General features: G+C 52.3%; 2 protein-coding genes across 4 annotated transcripts; one reads left to right on the top strand and one right to left on the bottom strand.

The window, feature by feature from the left end:
* Positions 1-294: 294 nt before the first annotated feature.
* Positions 295-13,138, top strand: MINDY1 (MINDY lysine 48 deubiquitinase 1). 3 transcript variants are annotated; one of them, XM_075561544.1, is made up of 10 exons: positions 295-835; positions 4,442-5,241; positions 6,031-6,088; positions 6,795-6,859; positions 7,185-7,343; positions 8,417-8,519; positions 9,083-9,225; positions 9,953-10,144; positions 10,411-10,563; positions 12,022-13,138. In XM_075561544.1, exons 2-10 carry the CDS (start codon positions 4,801-4,803, stop codon positions 12,103-12,105), a joined length of 1,398 nt encoding a protein of 465 aa, XP_075417659.1. In that variant the 5' UTR covers positions 295-835; positions 4,442-4,800; the 3' UTR covers positions 12,106-13,138. The 3 variants fall into 3 exon arrangements, with proteins under 3 accessions (XP_075417659.1, XP_075417667.1, XP_075417676.1); XM_075561552.1 differs by having other exon boundaries at positions 295-846; XM_075561561.1 differs by lacking the exon at positions 12,022-13,138 and adding an exon at positions 10,775-11,239 and having other exon boundaries at positions 297-835.
* On the bottom strand, positions 12,520-23,519 carry ANXA9 (annexin A9). Its single transcript, XM_075561676.1, has 12 exons — positions 23,445-23,519; positions 23,154-23,250; positions 21,919-22,013; positions 21,582-21,695; positions 21,074-21,167; positions 19,970-20,049; positions 19,766-19,825; positions 18,396-18,480; positions 18,151-18,246; positions 18,004-18,062; positions 13,419-13,541; positions 12,520-12,582 (listed from the first exon to the last, which is right to left on the bottom strand). The coding sequence occupies exons 1-12, from the start codon at positions 23,517-23,519 to the stop codon at positions 12,520-12,522; spliced, it is 1,041 nt and encodes a 346-aa protein (XP_075417791.1).
* Between the last annotated feature and the right edge of the window lie 3,171 nt (positions 23,520-26,690).

Genomic DNA, 26,690 nt, shown 5'->3' with positions numbered 1-26,690 from the left:
AGCCTCCCGCATCGCCAGGGATGGGGTCCGCTTCCTAAGTTACACTGGGGCTTGACCAGGAGCCCTTTGAGGGCTCCGAGGGGAAAGGCGCAGGATGCAGCGTGGACTCAGGGCGTGGAGGCGCCAGGAGCGGGCTCCGTGGCCCGGCCTCGGCGATCCGGGGCTAAGGACCTGCCGTCCATGCAAGGAGGGCCCTGAGCGTGCCGAGGAGGACACGCTGCTTGCTGTCCAGCCCGGCTCCGCGAGGCCTTGCTCTTCCCGTTCTCACCAGAGAGGCACAAGTGCCCCGTCCCTCCCGCGGCAGGCGGCCAAAGAGAAGGGCTCTGTGGTTGTCCTCTCGCCCTGCTCTCCCTCTCCCTCCCTCTGCCGATCTCTGCCGGTCCCGGCCCATCCCTGCGGACCTCCCAGCTGCTGACCCGGTCGGCCAGCCCTGAAGGCCACCTTCCAGCGCCGGGCCGGCCCCCCAGCCGCGGGGCGCTCGTCCTTGACTGATCTCCCTTTGTCCCGATGGAGGCGGAGAGGGAGAGGCTGAGCAAGAGGAAAGACGCCAAGCCCGCAAACTTCCTCTGAAAGCCCGCCCGGCCGCCCGTGCTCCCGGCCTGGAGCGCCCGCCCGGCCTCGGCGCCCGGAATCCCGAGGAGGCGGGCAGTCGCCCCGAGCACCCGGGCTGTGCCCCCCGCCGCCCCCGCCCGGCGTGGGCGAGTCCGGAAGCGGCCGCAACCCAGCGGGGACGCGGGGACGCTCCGCGCTGACAGCTGCGAGGCGGGGCGGCGCCCCTCACTGTTGCTGGGCTCGAACCTCCTTTCAGTCCTGGAGCAGCACCCGCTTCGTTAAGGTACAAACTTGGTGAGGCAGTCTCTTCACCTCCTCGCCCACTTCCCCCTCTTCTTCCTCCCCGGCTCTGGGGAGTTGCCTCTGACTGCCCCCCGCCCCCAGAGGCGCAGCGAGGCAGTGGGGGGGGGTGTAATCGGGGTGCTGTCCGATGCCTTCCTGTCCTCCCTCTTTCATAGGAACCAGTAGACAGGACAGAGCGGTGGTGGCGGACTTGGAAGGGAAAATCCAAACCATTGTTTGCACGAGGGAGGGAGGGTTTGGTCCGGCGGAGCAGGAGCTTAGGCGGGGACAGGGCAGGCCTTGGGGAGAGCCGGGAAGCTACCTGGAGGGGCTTCTTGAAGCTACATGTCCGATTTACGCACTTCTCCGCTTTCCTCTTTTGGCTATTTTCTGCCGCTGCCTAGGGAGGGGCCAGAGCTATTTTCACTCCCTCACCCACGACTGAGGATAATTCCAGATGGAGCGGGGAAGAGGGAAAGCATGCATCTTTCTACTTTCAATGCCCGTGTCCACCGCACCTGCTGGAAACGCCCATCACCTTTCCTGTCCTGACTCAGCCCACTTGGCCCTGGCCGACCTCTTTCAGACCCAGCGCCCTAGGCTGTCCAGCTGCTGCTTCTTTTGGGCTCAGGCATCTACCTCTCGGCTCCCCAACCCCCTTTTAATTATTGATGATTCTTGGTGCTGGACAGAAAAGTAAGAACACCAGCGCTGCTTCTCACCAAGCTTTTGAAAATGTCCCTGGCCCAAGTCACAAGGGCCACCTCCCCTGGAAGTGCCACCACTTACAGGTACAAGCTGCAGGCACTTTTGGGCCACTCTGATTCTCAATTAACAACATGGAAATTAGATGCAGTGAGCACAGGTGATATTTGAATCGAGAAGATGATCAATTTGGATGACAAGGCTTATTTCCTAACTTTGGGGTTCCTTGACTCTGTCTTCAGGACCTGCCTCTAGCCCCAAACTCCTGTCCCTTTACCAGAGGCAAGTAGAGTCTTGGGGTGAAGAAAAGGCTACATTTTAAAAAAAACCCAACATTTTATTTGGGGCTTGTACAGCTCTTATCATAATCCATACATACATCCATTGTGTCCAGCACATTGTACATATGTTGCCATCATCATTTTCAAAACATTTTCTTTCTTCTTTAGCCCTTGGTATCAGCTCATTCTCCCTCCCTCCCCCTCCATCATGAACCCTTGCTAATTTGTTTTTCATGTCTTACACCAGCCACTGTCTCCCTTCACCCATTTTTCTGTTGTCCATCCCCCTGGGAGGGGGTTCTATGTAGATAATTGTGATCCATTCCCTCTTTCTCCCCTACCTTCCCCTTACCTTCCTGGTGCTACTCTCATTATTGGTCTTGAGGGGAATACTACATTTCTAAGTTTAGCTCCTCTCCTCCTTTTTCACCCTGAACTAGGAGGTTCAAAGGAAATGTTTTCTAGAGGGCAGGGTTTCTGCCTTCTCATCTTGAACCATGATAGCATTATTTCAGTGTCTGTACTTGCTTGACTGGGGCTTAATGCTGGTAGAGAACAGGTTAAGCAGGTTCAGACCTAAACGATCCAGATAGCTACTTGGGAATAACAACACATGACCCAATGCTAGCCAGTAGCTTGACTCACTCAGTGACCCAAGCCTGTAAATCTTTAAGGGAGCAGACAGCCCCATCTTTCTCCAGAAGAGCAGCAGCCTGTATGGCTGCACCACCAACCTTGCAGTTGGCAGCCCCATGCCTAATCCACAGCGCCACCAGGGCTTCTCTGATGAGGTAAAGATAAAGAATGTACCTACAGGCCGATAAATGTTGAGGAAGTGCTTTTTAAGTAAAGTAAAACCGGCGTTGTTGTGTTTCATAGACAGAGGGGAAGAGAGCATGTCAGGTTGAGGCCAGCTTGGGACAAAGAATCACTGAGCTGAAGGGCAGGGGCCACCTGAATTCCAGCAGTCAGATGTGCTCCTGCAGGAATTTGAAGGGAGTGGTGTTTGTGCCTCATCTGAGGTTATTTATCAGAAACAGTCTCTGACTCAGTCCCCAGAGCCCCAGGGTGTGAATGGTTACCCTTAGGGTTCCTAGGCAAAAGGTTGCTGGTTTGAACCACCCAAAGGTACAAGGGGAGAAAGGCCCCAATTGTGTTTGCTTACAGCCTTGAAAACTTGCTGGAGCGGTCTGTTCTGCACCCTGGGGGTTCCTGTGAGTTGGAGCCTGACCTGATTGGATGACAACTAACAACATAGCCCACATTTCCCCCTCTCTGCCAACAGGAAGCCCCTCCCAAGATCTTTGTGCTGTGGTTTGGGATTGTGTAAGGTTTAGTGAAGTTCTTTGAAGAAAAATACTTCCTACCAGTGTTTGGTCTTTAGGGCCATGGAGTTACTAATTCTGGGTCACTACCCTTCACCCCAAGCACTATGTAACTACTAATCTTTTGGCCCCTTGGGACAAGGCAACAAGAAGCTATTCCAGAGGATACCAGGAGTCTGTGCTCTGGATGTTCTGTGAGTAGTCTGAGGTGGGATTTGGTGAAGGGCAGAGAGATTACTGAAGACCCAACTATGGTGGGAATTCCTGACATGATACCAAGTATAGGATGAACTAAAGATTAAAGATCTTTGTTTTGTTGTTGTTTTTAAAAATAGTGTCGGGGCTGAATCATGGAATTTCACAAAGGGAAAGGGAAATTGAGATCAAGAGCCTAATGCTGATTCCCATGAGGTAGAGGTCAGACAGAACTCCTCAGTCCAATCTTTTGACCATTTCTGACATCTACTCTTCCCACAGTGCTCTGCTGGGTTACGTAATTTATTGCACAATTTACAGGTCATATTCACAATTAGGGGGTTTATGGGGGAAGCAAAAGGCTACAATTCAGGATCAGGAACCATTCAAGATACAGTTCTTCAATCAGAATAACTGCAGCTGTGGCTTCAGGCATCTTCGCCTTTGGTACCTAGGCCCTTGGGCCCAGCCTCTGCACAGCTCTGGGACACTGGTACAAAGTTCTTTAGCTCTGCTAGTAAGTTTCCAGAGCTACCCCACTCTGCTAGAAAGCTTCGTACCCAAAGGCACTCGGGTCCCTTGCTTTGGCTTTATGGGTTGTCATACCCACTGTAGCCATGTCACTCAGTGGGCTGGGAAAGCCACTGTGCCTTTCTCCATCAGTCTTCTGGCTGCTGTTTTTCACCTCTTCAAACCATCTCTGAGGTTACAACTCCCTTGATGTCTCTTGGGTCTAGGACACCCTCAGGGCAGGAACCCTAGGTCCTAAGGATGCGCTCTATTCCCAGAATGTGCCCCACTAGGGTTGACTCTCCTTTTTAAGCCTAGCAGGTTGGCACAAGTGATCGATCCCTTCAATAGCATTATTATTTGCACCACCTCCCCAAGGCTGTCATGCACCTTATTTACATTACTGGTAGCCCTTTATTTGTATTATCCTACCCTGTCATTTGGTGGGAGTTATAAGACCATGTGAGCAAGCCACATACAAGCAATCTATACCTGTAGGTTTAATTTGAACATTTATTTAGATTATTTATTTCTCTATCTCTTTCCCTCCTGTCTTTCACTTCTGTTTCATTCCTGTGTTGTCTGTTTCAGGAAAGTTGACTACGCCCAGTGTCTTCAATCTCACAGGACCAGCCCTCCCACGCCTACACCTTCCTTGGTTCTATCTGGTCACAGCAAGTCTGAGGTGGAAAGAGCTGGACCGGAGGCCCTTCTGTTTACACTAGCTGAGAACAACCTGTGCTACTCTTGGGCAGCGTGAGAACCCACAAGCTGTCTAGCTTCCCACAGTGCATTCTTTCCCCAAGACTCTCGGGGGATCCTTTTGTGTCCCACCTCCATGATTTCCTTCATCCTGGGCTTTCTCCTCTTTGGAAGCCCAAGCCTGCCTTAGGCAACTCCCTGAGGTTCAGAAACATTGTTAGTTGACTACTGTTTACTCCCTTCTGACGATGGAGCACCACACACCTACGCAGCCAAACTCTGAGGAGGCCCAGACGGCAGAGGCAGATAGCCCTGAAAATCATGAGGTCCTGTTAGAACCAGAGGACAAGAATGGAGGAGATGTTAACGGGGTGGCTGGAGAGCAGGATCCAACAGATCAAGCTTCACTGTCTGCTCAGGGCCAGGAAAACTTAGAGTCCCCTCCACCTGAAGCCAGCTCAAGCCAAGGGGAGACAGTCTGTGGGGCTCAGGCTGAAGGTGAGACAGTAGGGGCAAGCCACGGCTCCCAGGAGCCTCCCCAGTCTCCCAGGGCCCTACAGCCAGAACTAGATTTCTACTGTGTGAAGTGGATCTCTTGGAAGGAAGAGCGGACACCCATCATCACCCAGAATGCAAATGGCCCGTGCCCTCTCCTTGCCATCATGAACATCCTGTTTCTGCAGTGGAAGGTAAGAGCAGGTTGGCATGAGGGCTCAGAGAACACTGGAATTGTGCGATTCAGCTGGACATGATTGAACTGTGGAGTAATAGATGTATTGACTCCTGATTAAAAATACATTTTAAAATAAATTAATTTAAATTTAAAAAGAGAGAGAGAGAAATATTGGGAAGTGTGCTCTTCCTGTCCCTCACCCACTTCTTTGATCATGCTGATTTGCACAAACTAGGGAGGGAACCCCTAGATGATCCTCTCTATCCCTTCAGCTTGAACAAAGAAGTTAAGATATTCTTTCTTTTTTTTTTTCTTTTTTATACCCTAACCCTAACCCTAACCCTAACCCTAGCCCTAGCCCTAGCCCTAACCCTAACCCTAACCCTAACCCTAAATTCTTTCTTTTTTTTTAGAAGTTAAGATATTCTTAAGAACAAAATAAAAACTTTCTTTTCCTTCCTCCAAAACCAAAGCTCCAAACTTGTGGATCGGGACCCATCGCGACCCCGTAGGCCGGGGCAGGGCTGCCCCTGTGGGTTTCTGAGACTGTACTGGGTACAGAGCAGAACGCCCTTGCGGTTAGCAGTCCAATGTGAGCCCGCTTCACCACCAGGGCTCTTTTCTTAGCCCAGTGTCTAGTCCCTGGCAAGATGGGAGGAACTGACTGTCATGCAGAGTGCACATTCTTCCACCACTTGCTCAGCCCACCCTGACCTGACGTTCTTTCTCTGGGCTCTGCCTCCATCATTCCTGAGGGACAGCACACACATGGGGCTAACGCTTTGATCACCTCTGCTGCCTCCAGGTGAAGCTGCCGCCTCAGAAGGAAGTGATCACATCAGCTGAGCTCATGGCCCATCTGGGTGAGTGACTGGGCCTTGAAGAGGGATTACCCCAGGGGTCCCAGAGCTTTCTGTGTAACCAGAAATCCAGAGTGTTGAGGGACTCCCCATTTGGGGCTCTGACCTGGCAGGGAAGCTGAGGGGCCCATAGAACTTCTCTAAATGACAAGCAGAAGTCATGATGTCGAATTCTGGGATGTTGTAAGACCAGCTCTGCCCTTAGTTTTCCCACGTGACCTTTTGTCTTTGTTATTTAGTACAACTCCATCCAACAGCAATACCATAATAGGTGGCTTTAACAAGCACATTGATTTATTCCAGGAGTCCAGAAACCCAAACCCAGGTGCAAGCCCCAAAAGGTTTTTCCTCCGTTGGCTCAGGGAGTTGATCCTTGTTCCTTGGCTCTTTGCAGATCTTCCAGTGGCATACCCTCTGCCCCTCTCTCCCGGTTTTTCTTATTCAGTGTTTTAAACCTCAAAGTGGTAGACTGAATAATATCCTACACCCATCTCATTCACATAACAAAGATATCCCAGCACAGAGGTTGGAATTTGCCACACCTATGTAGGGTGGGGTGGTGGTACACAATTCAAGCCATTTACACTTGGGCCCTTCACCTATAGGAGTCTGAGAAATGAGGGCGCTGCATGAGTCTCTTCCAGGGCAGAAGGAGCTGAGGTTTGAAGATGGTTGGGGGCCTTTGTTGATAAGGGACCCTGTCTTGTAGGAGACTGCCTCCTGTCCATCAAGCCCCAGGAGAAGTCAGAGGGACTTCAACTCAATTTTCAGCAGGTGAGGGAGGTCAAAGGTCTCCAAACATAAGGGTTTGCAGATTTATAAAGGGCCACCCAGAGTTACGGACAGAAGGCTCTCTGCAATTGAATCAGGAGCCCTTTCTGCCGGAGGCAGTGGGACGTCACTGTCCTGGAAAGTATGTCCATGTGGTGTGTGGCATAAAAAGGCTGCGTGGAGGAGGGACTGGAATGGCTTGTAAGAGGACCAGGGAAGAAAAGCGACAGGATTTATTTCTTTGTTGCTGGAGGTGGGAGTGGAATGGTGCGGACTGGGGTGGGGTGAGGGGAAGCTAGAACATCTGTGATTTTCTTTCTGTCCCCAGAATGTAGATGATGCGATGACAGTGCTGCCTAAACTGGCTACTGGTCTGGATGTCAATGTGCGTTTCACGGGCGTCTCTGACTTTGAGTACACGCCTGAGTGTAGTGTCTTCGACCTGCTTGGCATCCCTCTGTACCATGGCTGGCTCGTTGACCCACAGGTGAGGTTAGGCACAGCCGACTTCAGCTCACGTGAGAGGCAGACTTGCATGGGGGTGGGAATAGTGATTAGAGTTGAGTTACAAGAGGTGGAGGGTATAAAGCAGGGGTCCTCACACTTTGTAAACAGGGGGCCAGTTCACAGTCCCTCAGACCTATTGGAGGGCCGGACTATAGTTTTAAAAAAAACTATGAACTAATTCCTATGTACACTGCACATATCTTAATTTGAAGTAAAAAAAAACAAACAGGGCAAAAACACCTGGCGAGCCGGATCAATGTCCTTGGCGGGCTGTAGTTTGAAGATGCCTGGCTTAAAGGATGAACCTAGTGCAGAATTCCTGGGGGCATCAGCCTTCACAATGCAATGGCTCCAAGGGGCGGTTGTGTAACTGAGGGGTAAAATTAAAGAGACATCAGACAAGATAAAGCATGCAAGGGCTCACCTCAGGGGCTGCCATGACTTCAGGAGCCAGGTCTGCGCAGAGAAAGAGAATATATTTCCAACTAAGGTTTATATATGTTCGGGGGGAGTGCAAGCCCCCTAATTACAGGTAACCACATAGGTAACAAAGTGGGTTGTACCCTAACTCTAAAGGTCCCTGAGTCTATTGGAGTAACCTAACACCAGTGTCCAGGCAGGTAAGGGGGAGTGGCTGTCTTCAGAGCCTAGAGAGCAATAGCACGTGTCTGCTCCTATAGATAAAGCTGGAGGTACACAGCAGTCAGCCATGGGCTTGTACTATTATGGGAGGATACAGGGAGGAACAATATTTATGATGAGAATGTGATTGGGACTCACCTCCAACTCCCAAGGGGGAAGGCCTTCTTCCACCCCAGAAACCCAACCTGCCAGGCTTCTTGATACACGATAAAGGATTCATCCATATGCACTCTCTTCCTATTCTCCCACAAATCCCTTCCTTTTGAGTGAGATTCTAATGTAATGTAAGGAAGACACAGAGACAGGGATAGTTCTTCAATCGTCATAAATGCAGGCACCTGTGGTCAGAGGGTTGCCATCCTGATGGACCTGATTCACTTGCTTCCTACCCTGCCTCACCCACCCCTGCAGAGTCCTGAGGCTGTGAGCGCAGTGGGGAAATTGAGTTACAACCAGCTGGTAGAAAAGATCATCACTTGCAAGCACTCCAGTGACACCAACCTTGTGACAGAAGGTGATGGTGCTCCTCCCTCCCCAAGGAACTTCTACCCTTTTGCTCTCTGTGGAGGGTGGCCCCTGGGTGGTGCTCGTGGTTTTCCCTTGACTGCTAAAGGTTGGCGGTTCGAACCCATCCAGTGGCATGGCAGAAGGGCTGCTGCTGATCTGCTTCCTTCAAGATTACAACCAAGAGCCCCCTGTGGGGCAGTTTACTTTGTAACACAAGGGGTCTCCATCAGTCGAAGTCAACTTTCCTGGGACGGGTCTGGTTTTTATTACTATTATCTTAGATGGAGGGAAGCTGGATGCTAATGATTGTGAGTTATTATCCGCCTCCTCCCACTCAGACCCACTCGAATGGAAGCTCCGCTTCTTCTGTGCTGCGTACTGATTGTATGCCCCGGGCTCTCGCTGTGTCTGGCACCAGGCAGTGTTCCTAAGAACTGGTTGAGTGACTACATCAGACTTCGGAAGGGGGGACTGACCCCGAGGACCTTTGACAGGGATTCTCTGGAGGATCTTTCCTACCGTGGACTTGGATTTAAGCCAATTCTGGCCCCTCTTGTGCCCTTCTCGCAGGCCTGATCGCAGAGCAGTTCCTGGAGACCACCGCGGCACAGCTGACCTACCACGGGCTGTGTGAGCTCACGGCAGCTGCCAAGGAGGGGGAGCTGAGCGTCTTCTTCCGGAACAACCACTTCAGCACCATGACTAAGCACAAGGTGATGAAGGTTTGGTGGGGGGCGGTAGTTGGCATGCTATCACTTCCTCAAGGCTCCCTCTCTCGAATAAGCTGTGGTCGGTAAAGAGGCCGAACATGCCTGTGGTTTACGACCACAAAGGCTGTTTCTTGGCAGTGCTGCATGCCCAGTGGGGGTTGGCAGCACCTTGCTTCCATCTGCTCTGCTCTGGGATCCAGGCTGACAGAACCCCCTTTCTGTAGGCGAGATGAATGAAGACACACACACACACACACACCACCACCACCCCCCCACCGGCAGTAGCTCTTAGTGCTGCTGCCCTGAAGTGGCACATGTCATTTCTGCTCAATCTCATTGGTCAGAACAAGCCACAGGGCTAAGCCATGTGCCGTTGAATTATTTTTAAAACAATACTTCAGTCTGCCACGGTTAAAGACTATTCAAACGTTCTGGGAATGGTGTAGGAAGACAGTGAAGGCATTGGTTGGGGGGGTGAGGGCGGCGGTGTCCTCAGAGCCATCAGGTGAGCCCAGAGAACCATTGGAAGTAGCGTGTAAAGTAGGAACTTGACCTCAGCTCCCACCATCCTCATACCCATCTGGACACACACTCAAGGACAGCCCCCCCACCAACCTCACACACACACTCACACATGTTACCAGCTGATTTAAATACCCTTTAACGATGCTGCTCAGTTTCTGGTCAGAAACTGCTTCCACGTCACCTGTCTAAAGTCTCCTCTTTGCAGAGCCACCTCTACCTCCTGGTCACTGACCAGGGCTTTCTCCAGGAGGAGCAAGTAGTGTGGGAGAGCCTGCACAACGTGGATGGAGACAGCTGCTTTTGTGACTCCGACTTCCATCTAAGTCCTTCGCTGGTCAAGGAGCCTGCAGCAGCAGGGGGGAGTGACTCCCCAGAGAAGCAGCGGCAGGTAGACCAGGTGTGTGGGCAGCATTCAGTCCTCTGGGGACTATTACCTCCCACATCCAGGCCCCTTACACTCCCTGTTACCTTCCCCTCAGGTGCTGGCTGTGTGCTCTGGGGGGTGGAGGGGTCGGGTGGGACAAGACAACAGCCTCTGTGTTTGATCCTGGAGGGAGAAGGCTCTGGAGAATTTGAAGACTGGTTTGGAAATTTGACGTGAATGTGCCCGCAGGCCTCAGCTTACCTCCCCGTGCTCATTCTCCGTACCCCCCGCCCCCCCAGGACTACCTGATCGCCTTATCCCTGCAGCAACAGCAGCAGCCACAGGGCACCTTGGGCCTTAGTGACTTGGAGCTGGCCCAGCAGCTTCAGGAAGAGGAGTATCAGCAGCAGCAGGTGGGCCAGCCCGCAGAGGTGCGCGCCCCATCGCCACAGGTGAGCCTGCTGTTGGCCTTGCCCCTTTGCCCTACTTCCGGGGCCTGCTCCCTTGTCCCCAGTGGGTCAGCCCATGCATGCTTCCTTGGCTCTTGCTCCTACAGTTGGGGACCCTTCTCCCATCCATCCCCATCCTATCCTTCCCACCCCACCTGGAGGGGCCCCATCCTCTTCCCGGGCTGGTAGGTAACCATGGTGGGATCCACCCCAGGGCAGAGGAGCCACGGCCGGACGCCCAGCCCCGGAGCGGCGGCCCAGGGCGAAGCAGGAGTCAGACTGCGTTCTCCTCTAGCCCGGCGGCCAGCACCAGGCCCACCTGCCCCTTCTCTCAGAAGCTTTTCACCATCCTACTGCTTGCTGGCCCACCACGCCCCCCATGGGAGGGGTATTTATTTATGGACTAGAGCAGGCGGGCTTGGTCAAGTCCTTGCCCTCACGTGCTGCGACCTTCTCTCCCCGCCCCCAACCACACAGGGCAACACTGGGGTTGGTGGGGTGAGGAGTTCTGCTCCCCGACCCCTTTGCCCCAGAATAGTCACACTACTATGCAGACTCAGGTGCCAGGGTCAGGGCCCTGGCTAATGGGGCTGTGGGTTTCAGGGTCTGATGTCGATTTCTAGCTCCATTATTTGTAATGTCTTCCTCTGGGTTTGGAAATAAAACTGCTTTCCTGAGACTTAGTGTTTGCCGGTCTCCACGGCGTTCGGGGTAAAAGTGTGACCCACCTGGAATGCCCATAGGGTCCCAGGGGTATGGGGAGTGGAGTGGGGAGAGGGAGGGCTGTGGTTTGTGTACCAGCTGCTCTGTGGGAGAATGATGCGGCGGTACATGTACGGCCAGGGCAGTTCGCTGACCTGTGAGTAGGCATCCCTGTGAAGGGCTGTCGGGTGGCCCTGTGACCTGGCTGTGGTTGTCTCACAGGTCTGCTGGGTTGCTTGTCATTTCCAATAGAGCCAGCGGGAGGAACCAAAGCCCACTCCCTTCCCCCACCTCCTTCAGCCTGCCCCAAAGCCAGTGTTTCCGGGTTTTTGGATAGTTCTTGTGTGTGTTGGGTTGGTTCGACAGAGAAGAACTGCCCCTCCCCCCACCAGGGTTTCTGGGGCCGAACCCTTTAGGGAAGATCTTCCTCCAGGGCTTTCCCCGCCCCCCCCCCCCCCCCCCCCGTGAGCAGCTGGTGGGTTAGAACGCTTGACCTTTGGGTGAAGAGCTGAGCTGTTACCTTGCCCATCACACCACCAGGGCCCCTCCTCTGGGAAATCCTGTTCTAATTTGGGGCGGGGTTCCAAGCCCTCCCTTTGAACAGGTGAATTTGGGGCTGTGCTTCCTGCTAGCCCACAGGGCTAGGGAGGCCACCGCTGCTCCCACTTCATACATATCGGCCTTTGCAGATTTGGGCCTGCCTCTCATTTTAACCATTTTTCCTGGTTCCTGAATTCACCCTGGTGCTTGCTTTCTCAGTTATATTGCCTGAAGTTTCCTGGAGAAGAGACAGTAATAGAAGAGTGGGCAGCGGAGGGGGTGATGCCGACGGCGCTGCTGTAATAGGCCCCACACAGCATTCCTTCTGATCGACCAAGTGAACATCAAAGGCACTCCAAGGCCAAGGCCCCTCCCCACCCATGTCCTGCCCCACCCAGACTCCCCAGCAGGGAACACAAACTACAGGGATGCTTGCCAAAAGAGTTCAAGTACCGGTCCAATGTACTGGCCTCAGGGGAATGGGAAACTTGAGATTCCATGACCCACACTCAAGATAGAGCCAGGGGACATCACTTTGGGATGAGAGGTTATGGACCTTAAATGAAATGTGGCCTTTCAGCCTCAATCAGAAGCCAGAGTTTGGGATGCTCAGGGTGGGGCAGCCTGTCTGGAGACCCAGCAGTTAGTCAGCAGGGTTCAGCCAAACTGTGGAGACTCCGGTCCTTGAATGTCATGTGGGGGGCTGGCAGAGGGGGCTCAAATGTCTTCAGCTCTGCACAGGGCTAGGAGAGCTGACCGGCAATCCCCCTTCACTACATCCTGCAGACAAGAGAGGTCTGTATTAATGACAGGTAGAAAGATCTGGGATAAAGGGGATTGTCTCCACCAAATGCCTAGCTAAATGAAAATTAGCTGGCTGTGCCACAATAACGGGGTTGCAAAGAAATTAGGCACGTAGTAGACACCTGTGGGGACGAGCCAAAGCTGAGCATGCTCAGACCCAGGTCACCTAGGCCCAGGTGATCAACCTGGGCGGGCACACATCAGATACCAGTGACATTATGGTCATCACACAGGTGTGCCTGAACTCAGCCACTAAGATTGGCCAATACCCTCAACCCTGTCCCCGCCCCCAAGTGGGGATTGGAGGGAATTCATAGCAGACTGAGGGCCAGCCACCCCCTTTCCAGGTGTTCCCTTGCAGGTGGATGTGTGGGATCTCTCCTCTGTGTGCACGTAGCGCAGGTCCTTGGGCCCCCTCACTTTCTGCCCCGAGCTCTCCCCTGAAGTGGCCATTTTCGGTCGTGAACTTTCCCACGGCCCCCTTCCAGGAGGCCTTGCAGGCTTTCCAGGGATAGCATACACAGTCTGAGGATGTACTACCCGAAACTTCCCTCTCCCTCACAAAACTTGGATTTACAAAAGTGCTTCCATAGCGTGAATTCTTTCAGCGGGTCAGAGCAAGAACCAAGGTAGACCACCCCAGACACCTAACATTAGGAAGACCCATCACTACCAGGGCCCCAGAACTCTGCCATTTGTCTGGGAGGAAAGCCTTAGTTCTCTAGTCGGAGGCTCTGCGGAGGCAAGGAGTGGGAGTGGGGAACGGGGAGGCGCAGCTCTGGAGCTGCAGGCCAGGAATGTGCAAAGCTCACCTGGAGAGAAGAGTAAAGGGACTTCCCAAATTTCTTCTTGAACTCGGCCCGGATGCTCAGGAGGTCCGTCTCACTTCGAGAGATGAGGATGCGTATCAGGACCTGGTAACTGGGCTCTGTTTGCTGGCAGAGGAAGGAAGGGGTTGAGGGGAGATTCTCCCTGAGACTCGGGATGGGGTGGCCCGATGAATCATTCTGGGAAGTGAGGGGGTGGTGGGACGGAAGGGAAAGAGAAATATACCTGAAACGATGGGACAATCGCCCCTGTCTAGAACCGGATAACAGGGAGGAAAACCGTTCCGGGGTGAGGTGGGGGTGGGGATGGAGGGGGTGGGCTGCGATAGTGCTTCTCTCACCCCTTCCCCTGTGGCATTTGACCCTGTTACTGGCGTAGAGTTTCACTGGAGCTCAGCTAGCGCCAAAGGCAGGTATGTTGAAAAGGTTAGAAAAGATTAGCTGTGTGCAAACCAGCAAGACGCCTAACTTCCCAGTGAGTGCCCAAGGAAGATACAAGTACGCTGCCCCCAAACTGCCTCAAGGCTAGTGCCAGGCGACTTCTGCTCTTATCCTGACCCACTGGGCTCATGTCACATCACCATCTTTACATATTTGCTCCTCCTGGCTGAACCCTTGAGGTTTCTTCCCGCTGTACCTCTACCAACCCACCCCCGGCCTTTTGGTGGAAGTCAAGGAAGGAAGGTTCAGTTTAGAAATCACTGAGCAATGATCAAATCATGACTTACAATATGTAGTGATACTACGAAGGCTTTCCAAATAATATTCTACATCATCTATGTTTTTCCATGTTCCTCATACAAGGATAGGGCAGAAGTGTCCTGATTGAGTGTTTCCCCTTTAGCAATGTTCTGATCACTGGGCCTCACTGAACATGGCTGTGGAAATTCCATTTGGATCATGAAATGTGCCGAGTGTCCTGACTTGTCAGATTCTTCCCATCACTGCCTGTAACCCACTCTTGGGGCCTGCCCACATATCAACTCCCAAGAAGAAACTAGGGGAAAGGAGGAGGTGAAAACTAGGGTGCTGTTATTTCATTCTAGCTCATTGTCAATAGACCTGATGGTTACTTCATTTTAGAGTTTATATATCAATTTCATCTTGTGCTAGAGGTTGCTAATTGTTCCACAATATCCAGTCTTCTCTTCCAAGTTGTGTAACTCCAAAGTTGTGTAATTGGAGAAGGAATCATTCATTAACTGAATTCATTTACTGGTGGACTTCTCATCTATACCTTCTTCAGGAGATCCATTATCAAAGGCTTTGAGTAAAATGAAATTCCCTCTACACCACAGCTAGGTCCCTAAACTCACTGCCATGCTGTCCATTCTGAGTCACCGTGGCCCTGTGCAGTGCTGCCGAGGCGACATCTTTATGGGATCAGATAGCTTTATCCTTCTCCCTTGGAGCAGCTACTGGGTTTGAACTGCCAATCTCATGGTAAGCTGCCCAGTTCCTAACCCCTTAAGCTAGGTCCTTCAAAAACAAAATGCACTGCCATTGAGCCAATGCCAACTCATGGTGACCCTCTAGGACAGGGTAGAACTGGCCCTGTGAATTCCCCAGACTGTAACTCTTCCTATGGGAGTAGGAAACCCTGTCTTTCTCCCTGGGAGCAGCTGGTGCTTCGAACTACTGACCTTGGCAGTTGGCACACCAATGAATGACCACTATGCCACCAGGGCCCCTCAAGCTAGGTCCTTAGGTGGTACAGATTGCGCACTATTGCTAACCTTAGATTGGTGGTTCAAACCAATCCCTGCGTACCCAGGGGTATGCAGAAGAGAAGGCCTGGTGACCTGCTTCCATTGAGATTAAAGCCAAGGAAAGCCTATGGATTGGTTCTGTGCAACACATGATGTCATCAGGAGTCAGCATCGACTGGACAACAACTAACAACACACAAAGCTGCATTAAACAAGATCTGTTTGATTCTTCAGAATGCACTTGGAACACGTAGTAAATGGTTCATTTAGCCCACATTTACCCTGAGCTCACCTTTGTTGGAGGTTATTATTCTGAAAAAATATCTGACATAACCTGTTTTCCCACAGATCTCATGAAAGAATATCAAAATGATAAATAATTACATGAATAACAACGAGTAAGGGGAAAAACAAAATGTTCTAAAATTGATTGTGGTAAAGATTGTACTACTTTTCTTCATATAGTTGAGCTATTGAATTGTATGATATGTGAGGGAAGTGTCAATAAAACATTAAAAAAAGCACAAAACAAAACAAAAAAAACCCCACCCCAAACTCACTGACATCCTGTCAACGCTGATTTATAGTGACTCTGTAGAACAGGGTAGAACTGACCCTGTGGGTTCCCAAAGCTGTAACTCTTTATAGGAGTAGAAAGCCGCATCTTTCACCTTTGGAGTGACTGTTGGTTTTGAACTGCTGACCTAGCAGTTAGCAAGCTAATGCAAACCACTATGCCACTGTGGCTCCTCGTGAAAAATTAGCACCAATAATAATAATGATAATAATAAAAGGAAAAATAATAGTACAGAAGTATCTTGATTGAGCTTCAGCTTTTAAAATGAATTTAAAGTAAGTGGATTTATATTATTATTCTGGATCCTAAAATAAATCTGCTGTTTATACCCAAGGGTGTGGTATAACCCAGATACACTTCAACCACTTATTGCTGGATTGCAAATTTGTTTTGATGACAGAAATTTGGACAAATAGCCATAACTTTCAAGAGAACTTAATGTTGCCTCATGTTGAATAGCACAGGCTTATTGGGTAAGTAAAATCAGCTACTGTCATGATGGCAGTCTTTGGGTGACAAGACAAATGCTTGTATGTACTCTCTTCCGAAAAGCTGTCCACAAGTCATGATGGTTTCTCAGCTCACATAAAGAAAACACTTAGTTGGCATAGTTATACACTGGGCTGCTAACTGCAAGGTCAGCAGTTTGAACTCAATAGCCGTTCCTCTTTAGGAGAAAGACAGGGCTTTCTACTCCTGTAAAGAGTTTGTCTGGAATGGATTGAAATGATCAATGTATAAACCCCCTGCCACCTGCCCAAGGTGATGAACAACAGAAACATGGGTGAAGGGAGACAGCGGATGGTGTAAGATATGAAAATAATAATAATTTATAATTTATCAAGGGTTTATGAGGGTGGGAGGTGGGGGAAGGAGGGAAAAATTGAGGAGCCGATACCTGGGGCTCTAGTAGAAAGAAAATGTTTTGAGAAGAATGATGGCAACATATGTACAAATGGAGGTATGGAATGTTAGAAGAGCTGTAATGTAAGAGCCCCCAATAAAATGTTTTTTAAAAGGGTTACAGTCTCTGAAACTCTCAGGGGCAGTTCTACCTTGTGCAGTAGGATCATTATGAGTCAGCATCGACTCGATGGCAGTGAGTTTGGTTCATACAGAAACAACTACTGTCAATTGAAACCTACTTTAATCTTCAAAGTTTACGTATCCTCGAAATTGGTGAGGGTTTAAATTTTTAAAATTTTTTATGTTTAGGTTTGAGGATAGTTCTATTTGGGACATGCAGTTCAATGAACACAATAACTGTGTCCTTCTGATGAAGCCACTCTAACCCAGGTCTCCAGTGTAAAGACAGCTGATATGGAACACAGGAGAAGGTGAGGCTTTCTACTTCCCTACAGAGTTACCGTCTCGTAAACTCACAGGGGCAGTTCAGCCCTGTCCTGAGTGGGCATCAACTTGATGGCAGTGAGTTTGCTTGAGAATACGAGACAAATTCTGATCATAGTATGGAAGGGTGACCCCGGGGACTCAGAGCATGATAGCCTAGCAGCCGACTAGGGATGGACACATGACAGTGGAATGCCCACATCTGGGAAGAGAAACTGTTTGACTTGCCCGCTGTGTGACCTTGGGCAACCAACGTCCCTCCTCTGTGTTTTCGTGTTTCCATCTATAGAAATGAGAGTGGGGCTCTTGACCTGCTGGAGTGTGGTTGTGGGGAGTGATGGGCATGTGTGGAACAAGCTCCCGCAGGCCCAACACACAGTGAGCACCTGAGATGTGCTGGCGCCTGTCAGTGGCCCTTCCTGTTTCTTTGTAACCTTCCATGATGGTCTGGGTCAAGTGTGAGAAGCCCCTTCGCTTCCCATTCCCTTCGTTTCCATGGCCTCAGTGCCCACTTCCTCCCTGGGTTCTTGCTCTCCCTGCACCCGCCCATCTTCCTTGCCCCTTCATGCGGCCTGAACTTGGCATTTGGAGTCAATGGCCGAGCGTTCTGGGGAGCGTGCCCCTCCTCACGGGTGGCAGTGTCTATTGTTGAAAGGTGAACTCCAGGAGTGGGTGGCGCTGAGTCTTAACTACTGTTGTCACCATCCTTCTAGCAACAACCGAAACCAGGCCAGGGGCCGCTTCCAGCCCACATTCACACCTCCACATTAAGGAGGCCAAAGCGCTGCCAGACACCACTGTAAGCCCGCCGAAGGAGAAGCGCTGTGTTTGCAAAGAACACCCCAGGTTGTGCCATTCGCAGCAGCCTGGAATCGTCCATTGTTCAGGTTTTTGGTTAGAAAGGGCGTGGGAAAGAACGTTCCTCTCCTCTCACCTGGAGGGCTTGATGAAGCTTGTCAGCAAAGTACAGTGGTGTGTTCCTGATCACCGAGGCTGCCAGCAGAAAGGGAAAGATGGGAGAAATGGCTGCGGGGCAACTTTCTCCAGCCCTGCCCGCCACGTGTCCCGAGCAAGCCCTTACCGAGACTGAGTAGTGCCGCCTGGGCCTCGCCCTGGAAACGGCTCCGGACAGCATCCTCCACCGTTTGCCCGGTGCGCCGCTGGTACTGCTCAAAGACTTGTGGTGTGATGGGAGCGAGCGAGCGCGGGAGGCGGGAGGAGGGGCGGGGTTAGTTATCTCGGAGCAGGATGGGCCATTCCCTGCGTCCCTCAGCCCAGCCTCATCCCTGCAGCACACCTGGAGAAGGGGCTGTGCCCGTACCATACCTCGAGCCAGGTGTTCCACATTTCTCTGGGTGAGAAGTAGGATCCACGTGCCCGGTGCGCCAGCTTCTCCAGCCTGCTGTAATGCCTGACAGGAAAGAGTGTTTAGGCACGGGCCACTCTCCCAGGTCAGGGTCCCCCTCAGCCTAGGTGGCCATCAGGGGGAAAGCCTGTTCTGCTTGTGGATTCTTCCAACACACCCTCCAATTCTCGCGGTGCTTGGAGACAAGTCGGAAGCGCTGGCGTTTGGGACTCAGAGCTCTGCCCCAGCCACCGTCAGTCCAGGTCCCTGATCTGCCTCTTGGCCATGTCTCTTGACCTCTCCGACCACGCTGACCGAACCGCTCTGCCCCACTACCTTTCCCCATCAAGCCCTGATGTTTCTCCCAGGCTGAAGCAGAGGAACTAGAGATGGAAGGAGGCTGGCAGCCTTCATTCATGAGGAGGAAGACCCTGAAGTGAACATCACATAGATCTGGGGTTTGAGGTACAGGGTGTGAGGTAGAGCGGGAGGGCCCTATCCTAACCCAGTGGGCATAAAAGACAATGGTTTCGTTTCCTTTGTAAATGCCTAGTTCTGCCCAAGCCATCTCCGAGGGACGGACGTTGAATTCATAGTCATTATTTGGTGAGACCGTTGGTTGAGAACTGAGGAGAGCTGCTTATGTTCCCAGAGCCATCATCTTGACAATGGAATGGAATTAAACAGTTGCGAACGGTGCTGGAAGCTCTACACCAGTGGGTTTCATTGGCTTATTTGAGGTTGATTCAAAACAACAGCCAAGAGTCACGACTGAAAGAGGAGCATTTCCCCTAAAGCTGGAGACCTCAAATTGGAAAAGTCCTGGTATCCAAGGAGTTGAATAATCTCTAAGAAAGGCCTGGGGAGGGCTGTCCTCCCCACCCCCTCAACTGCCATGACAGGAGAGTCCAGTCTGCCAGTTGATGAGCTCACGTCCCGTGAGCGCAGGAGTCAGGGGCTTAAACCCTCACTGCCATCAATCCCGACTCAGTGACGGAGCAGAACTGCCCCTTAAGGATTCTGGGACTTGAAATCTGTACAGGTGCAGACAGCCACTTCTTTCTACCAAGGGGAGCTCTCAAGGGCGGTGGGTGTTTAAGCCACTGACCCCATGGTTAGCAGCTCACCGCGTAGCCCTTGTGCTTCCAGGGCTCCTGGAGTCTGAGGCTAGATGGGAGAAAAGGCTTGGAGTGTGCCATCAGCTGACACTTCCATCCCAATCCCTGAGCACGCCTTCCAGAAGGCAGGGACTGGTTTGCAGGACAAAGAGGTGTTCACGTCCCTGGCTCCACAAGAGGGCAGGGGACGGGGTCTTATGCAAGGCTGTGCACACCCCAAGCCCTCTGCTCACCTGAACATCCTGGTCCTCCAGGTGGTAGTCAATGATCCCAGCGTAGCTCTCACGACGCCCCTGTGAGAAAAGACTGTTCTCAGAAGGTCTTTGAGGGGCGGTTTTTGATCTCCAGGCCAAGACAGCAAACCCCAAGCCCTCTCGTGTCTACAGCACCACAGTACTGGAATGGCAGCTCCTTTCCCCACAGCCCGTCCTCCTCACCTTGGCCAAAGCCAGGAGCAGGTCCCGCAAGATGCCACTGGTCTCAGACTTGACGTCCTCCTCAGCCTCCACCTGGAAATCTGGGGTGGAGTCCAGAGCTCTCTGAAGCCTCCTGACATTTCCCAGTCTCTCAACAACAACAACACAAACAAACTCGCTGCCATCGAGTCAGCGCTGACTCATAGCATCTTGATGGGACAGAAAGCCTCTCCTTCCTCCTGAGGAGGGGTGGTGGTTTGGAACTGCTGACTTTGTGGTTAGCAGCCCAACACAAAAGACCCCCAAATGACCAAGCTACTGTGCCCTGCCCCTTCTGTCGGCTCCTGCTTGTGGCAGCTTGGTGGCTGCTGGCTCCTGGGTGTAAGGTAGAATTCATCATGGCCATTCCGAAAAAACATCTCTCTGCTGAGATTAACTCATGCACTGTGGGAGTCTGGGTGGGGTCCTCAGTGCTAAACACCCTGCCCGAGGCAGGAGGCCAGACAGGAAAGAGAGGGTGGGGAGAGCCATGGTCGAAGGTCAGATGGCTACAGGCTGGAGGCGAGGGACACCGGTGAGAGAGGTAGGATATGAGGAAGGAAGGAAAGAACAGGGAATGGGGGTAGAGAAGAGAGAGCAGGGTGGTGAGATATGGAGGAGGAAAACTGGCTATCAGCAGGTGGGTGTGGTGGGTGGCAGCCAGGCAGGGACCTCAGCCAGAGGCCTGAGCGGTGACACCCATGCCTTGGAGAGCTGGCTCCCTTCATCCCCCAGGCTGCACGAGGCTCCAGTCAGCTGGGACGTGGTGCGACAGCAGGGACACCAAGGAGCCAGAAAGGAGATGAGATGAGAGGACCCTTGGGACTGTCCCAGAGCCCAACATTGTCATTACTTTCGGAATCTGCCTGGAGCCCCAGACTACAATGATTCATCTGTTCCCTCATTCCCTTCATCACCACATGGGAGGTCTCCCCGGGAGGGAGGGAGGCTCTGGGTGGGGAGGAAGGAGAGCCCCCAAGGGAACAGAACTTGGCAGATAGGTTCCCAGATGGCTCGCTGCCTAAGGAGCGCGGCATAGGAGTGGACGATCCCCTGGCTTCCTCTCCAGTTCTCGCTGCCGCTTACCGCGCTTGTAGACTGCCAGACACTCCTGCAGTCGGCTTGGAGCTCGGGTGGCAAGAATTTCCATGGCCACAGTGTCCTCAGGAGAACCTCTGCCCTGTGAGGAATTGAGGGCCCTGTATCATTAGGAGGAGCCCTGGTGGCAATGTGGGGTCGGCGTTGGCCTGCTGACCACATGGTCACCCCACCCCCCGGGAGAAAGCTGAGGCTGTCTGCTCCCATAAAGATGTCCACTCTCGGTAAAGCTAAGGAGCAGGTCACTTTTGTCCCAGAGAGTCGCTCTCAGTGGGACCCGGCTGGATGGCACAGGGCTTTGGTTTGGGTGTCATTAGGATGGCGGGCATAGGCACAGCGAGCAGACGCTGACAACTCCTCAGGGGCACGGGCCAAGCCCCTTGAGCCAATAAGGAAGGGAGGAAGGGTAAAGGGCAGAGGGCACCCGGAGGCAGTCAGTCCTCTCCTTCCTTCAGGGGTGCCCTCAGGCATCCCAGAAAGGTTCATCTCTTGGTACCTTCAGAGCTGCCCTCAGTTCCTGGGCATCGTTTTGGGCTGCGGGCTGCATCAGTGCCACCACGATCTTCTCAAGGCGGTGGGAGAGAGCTGCCCGCAGGGACTTCAGCAGGTCCTGCGAGAGAAAGCCTCCACATGAAGAGAAGGCCCAGAGTGTGCAGAGGTTTGCGAAGGGTTAGGCACTTCCCAAGATCACTGGCCAGTTTCCAGACAGACCCGAAGCACCAGCCCATTCTGGCAGAGAGCAGAGGCTGCCTTCAGCTATGACCTGAGTCTTCCAAGGGGCTTCTCACCCCCCCTACCCCCAGGCCACAGCTCCTGAGAAGCCAGCCCCTCACCTGCTGGGTGCGCTCCTGGAAGGCCCTGGAGATGAGTTGCCTTTGTTCCCTGCTCCGATTGGTCAGTACATCCATGATGGTGGTGTGGTCCACGCCTACATCAAGAGGGGAGCTGGGCTACCACCTGGGCAGGATCCACGGCTGGGATCCTTCTCCTTGACTGACTCGGAGCTTCCAGAGGAGGGGAGAACAAACAAGAGCTGGGAAAGGATGGATCCATGGCTACCTGAACCCTCGTTTCTATTTGATCTCCAAAAAAAAAAGATGCTACAAGGACACACAAATCTGACCCTAACTTAGGAACTCGACATAAAATCCTCAATCGCATCACGATGACCAGAGAAAAGATGGATGTTGCAAAGAACATCCTCTTGCTTGCAGCCACAGACCATGTTCAGGAAGCAGCAGCAGTCAGGAGATCCAACGATGCTTTGTGTGAGTGAATCTGCTGTACAAGATTTCTTCAAAATGCTGACAAGCGAGGATGTTACTCTGAGGACTAAACTGTGCCTGACCCAGGCCAGAGTATTTTTAATTGCCTCATACAATTGTGAAAGTTGCACATGGAATAAGGAAGACCTACTAAAAGTTGATGTGTTTGGATGACGGTGCTGGTGAAGAATCGTGGAAGTGGCAGGGGCTGCCCAAAGAACAAGCAAAGTTGTCTTGGCAGAAGTCTGGCCAGAGTGCGCCTCAGAAGCAAGGATGGTGCGACTTTGGATAGGTTCTCAGGAGAGACCAGTCCCTGGAAAAGGACATCGTGCTTGGTGTAAAGGCAGAGGCGCCGAGAAAAAGAGGAAGGCTCTTGACAAGATGGATGGACACAGAGGCTGGGACAATGGACTCAAACATAAGAACAAGTGGGAGGAAGGCACAGGACCAGCCGTGTTTCTGTTGTATACAGATGAGTCCGGCCTGACTTCACGGCACCAAACAGTCACAACAACAACAATAGACTTGAGAATCCTAGCACAGTCATTACGGACTGCATTTCCTTGGGCAAGGCTGTTATCCTCCCTGAGTCCCAGTTTCCCACCTCTGTACAATGGAAATAATAGGACTGACCTCACAGGGGTGTTATGAGACTAGGATGACACACCTATTTGACATACAGCAATTCATGTTGACATACAAATATTTGTATGTTGAGCATTGCTAGTTCTTCCTATCGGACTCCTCGGCCTACAGAGCTGTTTATCGTAGGTCGATGGCACAGGACCAATAGGGGTGCTCACCGTGTCCTCCAATGGCCCTCAGCAGTCTCTGCACATCCTTGTCCACACCAAAGCTCAAGAAGGTCCTAAGGGTGCCCAGAGTGCCCCATGCTGCAGTCTGTAAGAGCAGAGGGAGTAACTGGAGGGGATGGGGGTACCACAGGTCTGTTCACACCCTCCCCTGTGCATCTGTGCAGCCGTAGGACATGCTCTCCTGTGGCCTGTTCCCTCACTCTCTCCCAGTCCTCAAGTTGATATTTAAAAAAAAAACACACAGAAAAAAAGATTCCTTAAATCCCAGCGGTTCCTTACCTTGTGGGCAAGACCCAGGTAGCCAAGGATCTCCTGAGTCAAGGATGGCACCACTGTCCTGCCGGTCACAGACATGGTACAACTGGCTCCCCGGAGGAAGGAAACAGAAGCCAACTGAGGTAAACTGGCCAACTTCCAAGGCATCTTTATGACCCTCAGGCCCTGGGCCCTAAGACTAGCCCTTTCCCCTGTTTCAGAAAAAAACAGAACTGTACAACCATGACCGCCTGCTTGACTGAGTCTGGGAGCCAGAGCGGAGCTAAGGTAGAGAGCCAGCGGCCAGCCTCCACCTTCTTCACCCTTGCCCCTGGCTTCAGGAGATAAGGGTTGATCATGATGACGCTAGGACTTGCATCCCCCCCCCAAACCCTTCCAACTCCAGGGCCCCCATCCTTGGTCTGAGATGGTAGCTCTCCTCCTGTGGTCGCGTCCCTTGCTTCCATGGCCTGACAGGATTCTCAGTTGCCCTGGGGCAGAGTGGGGTAGCCGAGCTGCAGGCAGAAGATTAGCAGCCCCAGTCTACTAGCAAGCCCCAGATCTCTGCCCATCCAACCACCTGCCTGCTGTTTGCCTTTTGCCCTTGGAGCCTCGGGCTGGAATCGTTAGTTCAGTCCGTGCACTCTCTGAGCTGCTGCACGGATGTGTTCTTGTGGACACGGGAGTACTGGGCAGTGGACGCAGGCAACGATCAACAAGACCCCGTCCAGGGGAGAACCCGGGGCCAGCACTTACCCAGAGGTGCCGGGGCTGGCTGGGTGGCTCCCCTCACGCCTGCCTGGTGGTGGTGTCGCTCCTGTGAAGCCTCCTGGAGAGGAAGGGGGCTGTGCAGCCCAGGCGGGGCAGCCAGTCAGATGACCTCCCTTGCAGACCTGGCCAGCAGTTGCCTCCAGCCCTGGCCCCTCCCAGGTGTGGGAGAGGACCAGGCTGTACCAGGTTCCACAGACCAACACCTTTCTGCCTACCTCGCATCTCTCCTCCCAAGAGCTGGGCCTCAACCCACTTGAGTGGACGCCGCTCGGCTTCTCAGCAGCTTAGGTGCAGACACAGGAGGCTTTGTGCATTTCTGCCCCTGTGGGGCCAGGTGGGTCCACAGAGAACCAGTCTCGGTCTCTAAGTCCAGTTTCTGACCTGGCTCTGCCTCTGGCTCTCGCTCCCTAGGGGGCAGGTCCGACAGGCTCCAAGCTGATCTCCAGACGGATAGAGGAAAACCTGTTAGGGCACATACCAGCAGGGCACCCCAGCCTGCACCCCAGAGGGGTCCCAGCCCATCCACCTAGTTGAATCAGCCAGCAGGAGGGGGAAGGCTAGGGAGCTGCTCACATCTGTAGAGAAGGGAGAACACAGTGACGTGCGTGTGGGGGGGGAGGGGAAGGTGACAGTAGATCAGCCAGAGAACAATGCAAAAGGTGAGGAGGGATGCGCCCAACTCCAAAAAAGAAAAAGAAAAAAGATGGGAGCGACTTCCTGGGCCCCGTTTCGGAGATGCCTGCTGTGGTCTTTTGCCTGCCAAGGCTGTTCAAGCAGCAGGGGAGGCAAGCCCAGCCTCTGGGCTTCCTGTTACTGGTGCACAGAGCAGCAGGGGACCAGTCCCTGGAGCCTCAGGATCTCTGAGGACTGGTGCCAACCTCACTGCTGCCTCCGCTGGGCCTGAGAGCAGCCTTTCCCAGGCCCCCTGGAGGGAAGGACTCAGGTAGGAGTTGGGCACAGAAGCCAAAGAACTGTCTGTACTCCTTTGCTGCTCCCCGAGCCCAGGGAGGCCCTGGCAGGTTTTCTTAAACCCCAGGAGGAGGGCTCTGCAGTGTTCCCACCGAGACTGGGGAGAAGGCCACCAAGGGGAAGTGACATGGTGTCGATCATTGGTCTCACTGGTCTCTCCCTGTGCACGTGTGCAGGTTCCCCCCACCCCCACCCCTACACCCCCCCCCTCTTTTTGAGCTTTTTATTGTGACTGGGCTGCAGGTTCAGAGTAAATTATCCTCCCCCCAAAATCTGTACACATCTTGTTTCAGATCACGATTGCAAGGACCCCGGCGGCTTCTGAAACTGCCCTGATGACTCCTTTTCGCCCAAGGCATTTGAGCAGGGCAGGTGCTGCTAGGACACCTCTGAGTCACTGCATTCAAGTTTTCTTTATCATTAGTTCTTCATTTAGATAATCTTTTTTTAAATCATTTTATTAGGGGCTCATACAACTCTTATCACAATCCATCCATACATCAACCATGTAAAGCACATTTGTTCATTCATTGCCCTCACCATTCTCAAAACATTTGCTCTCCACTTAAGCCCTTGGCAACAGCTCCCTTCCCACTCCCCCTTCCCTCATGAACCCTTGATAATTTATAAATGATTATTTTGTCATATCTTACACTGTCAGACATCTCCCTTCACCCACTTTTCTGTCGTCCGTCCCCCAGGGAGGAGGTCACATGTAGATCCTTGTAATCAGTTCCCCCTTTCCAACCTACCCTTCCTCTACCCTCCCAGTATCTCCCCTCACACCACTGGTCCTGAAGGGATCATCCGCCCTAGATTCCCTGTTTCCAATTCCTATCTGTACCAGTGTACATCCTCTGGTCTAGCCAAATTTGCAAGGTAGAATTGGGATTCTGATAGTGGTCAAGGAACTAGAGGAAAGTTGTGTTTCATCGTTGCTCCCTGAGACCCTTCTGTACAGGGAAGTCCAGTGACCTACAAATGGGCTTTGGGTCTCCACTCCTCACTCCTCCCTCTTTCACTATGATATGATTTTTTGTTCTGATGATGCCTGATACCTGATCCCTTCAACACCTCGCGATCACACAGGCTGGTGTGCTTCTTACACGTGGGTTTTGTTGCTTCTGAACTAGATGGCCGCTTATTTACCTTCAAGCCTTTAAGACCCCAGACACTATATCTTTTGATAGCTAGGAACTATCAGCTTTCTTCACCACATTTGCTTATTCACCCACTTTGTCTTCAGCGGTTGTGTCAGGAAGGTGAGCATCATAGAATGCCAGTTTAATAGAAGAAAGTATTCTTGTATTGAGGGAGTACTTGAGTGGAGGCCCAATGTCCTTTTGTTACCTTAATGCTAAACCTATAAATGGGTGCACATGGATCTATTTCCCCATCCTCATACATAAATCTATTTGCATATGTGCATGTCTTTATCTAGACCTCTATAAATGCCCACTGCCTCCTTGAGGAAGTGTTGTCCACAGGCGCTGTCTGTTTCACAGACCCAGCAGCAGAGCATGAGACTCC

Source organism: Tenrec ecaudatus, chromosome 1, assembly GCF_050624435.1.
Source record: "Tenrec ecaudatus isolate mTenEca1 chromosome 1, mTenEca1.hap1, whole genome shotgun sequence".
NCBI lineage: Eukaryota > Metazoa > Chordata > Mammalia > Afrosoricida > Tenrecidae > Tenrec > Tenrec ecaudatus.
The sequence above is the reverse complement of the archived record's forward strand: the minus strand, read 5'-3'. Positions and strand labels throughout refer to the sequence as shown.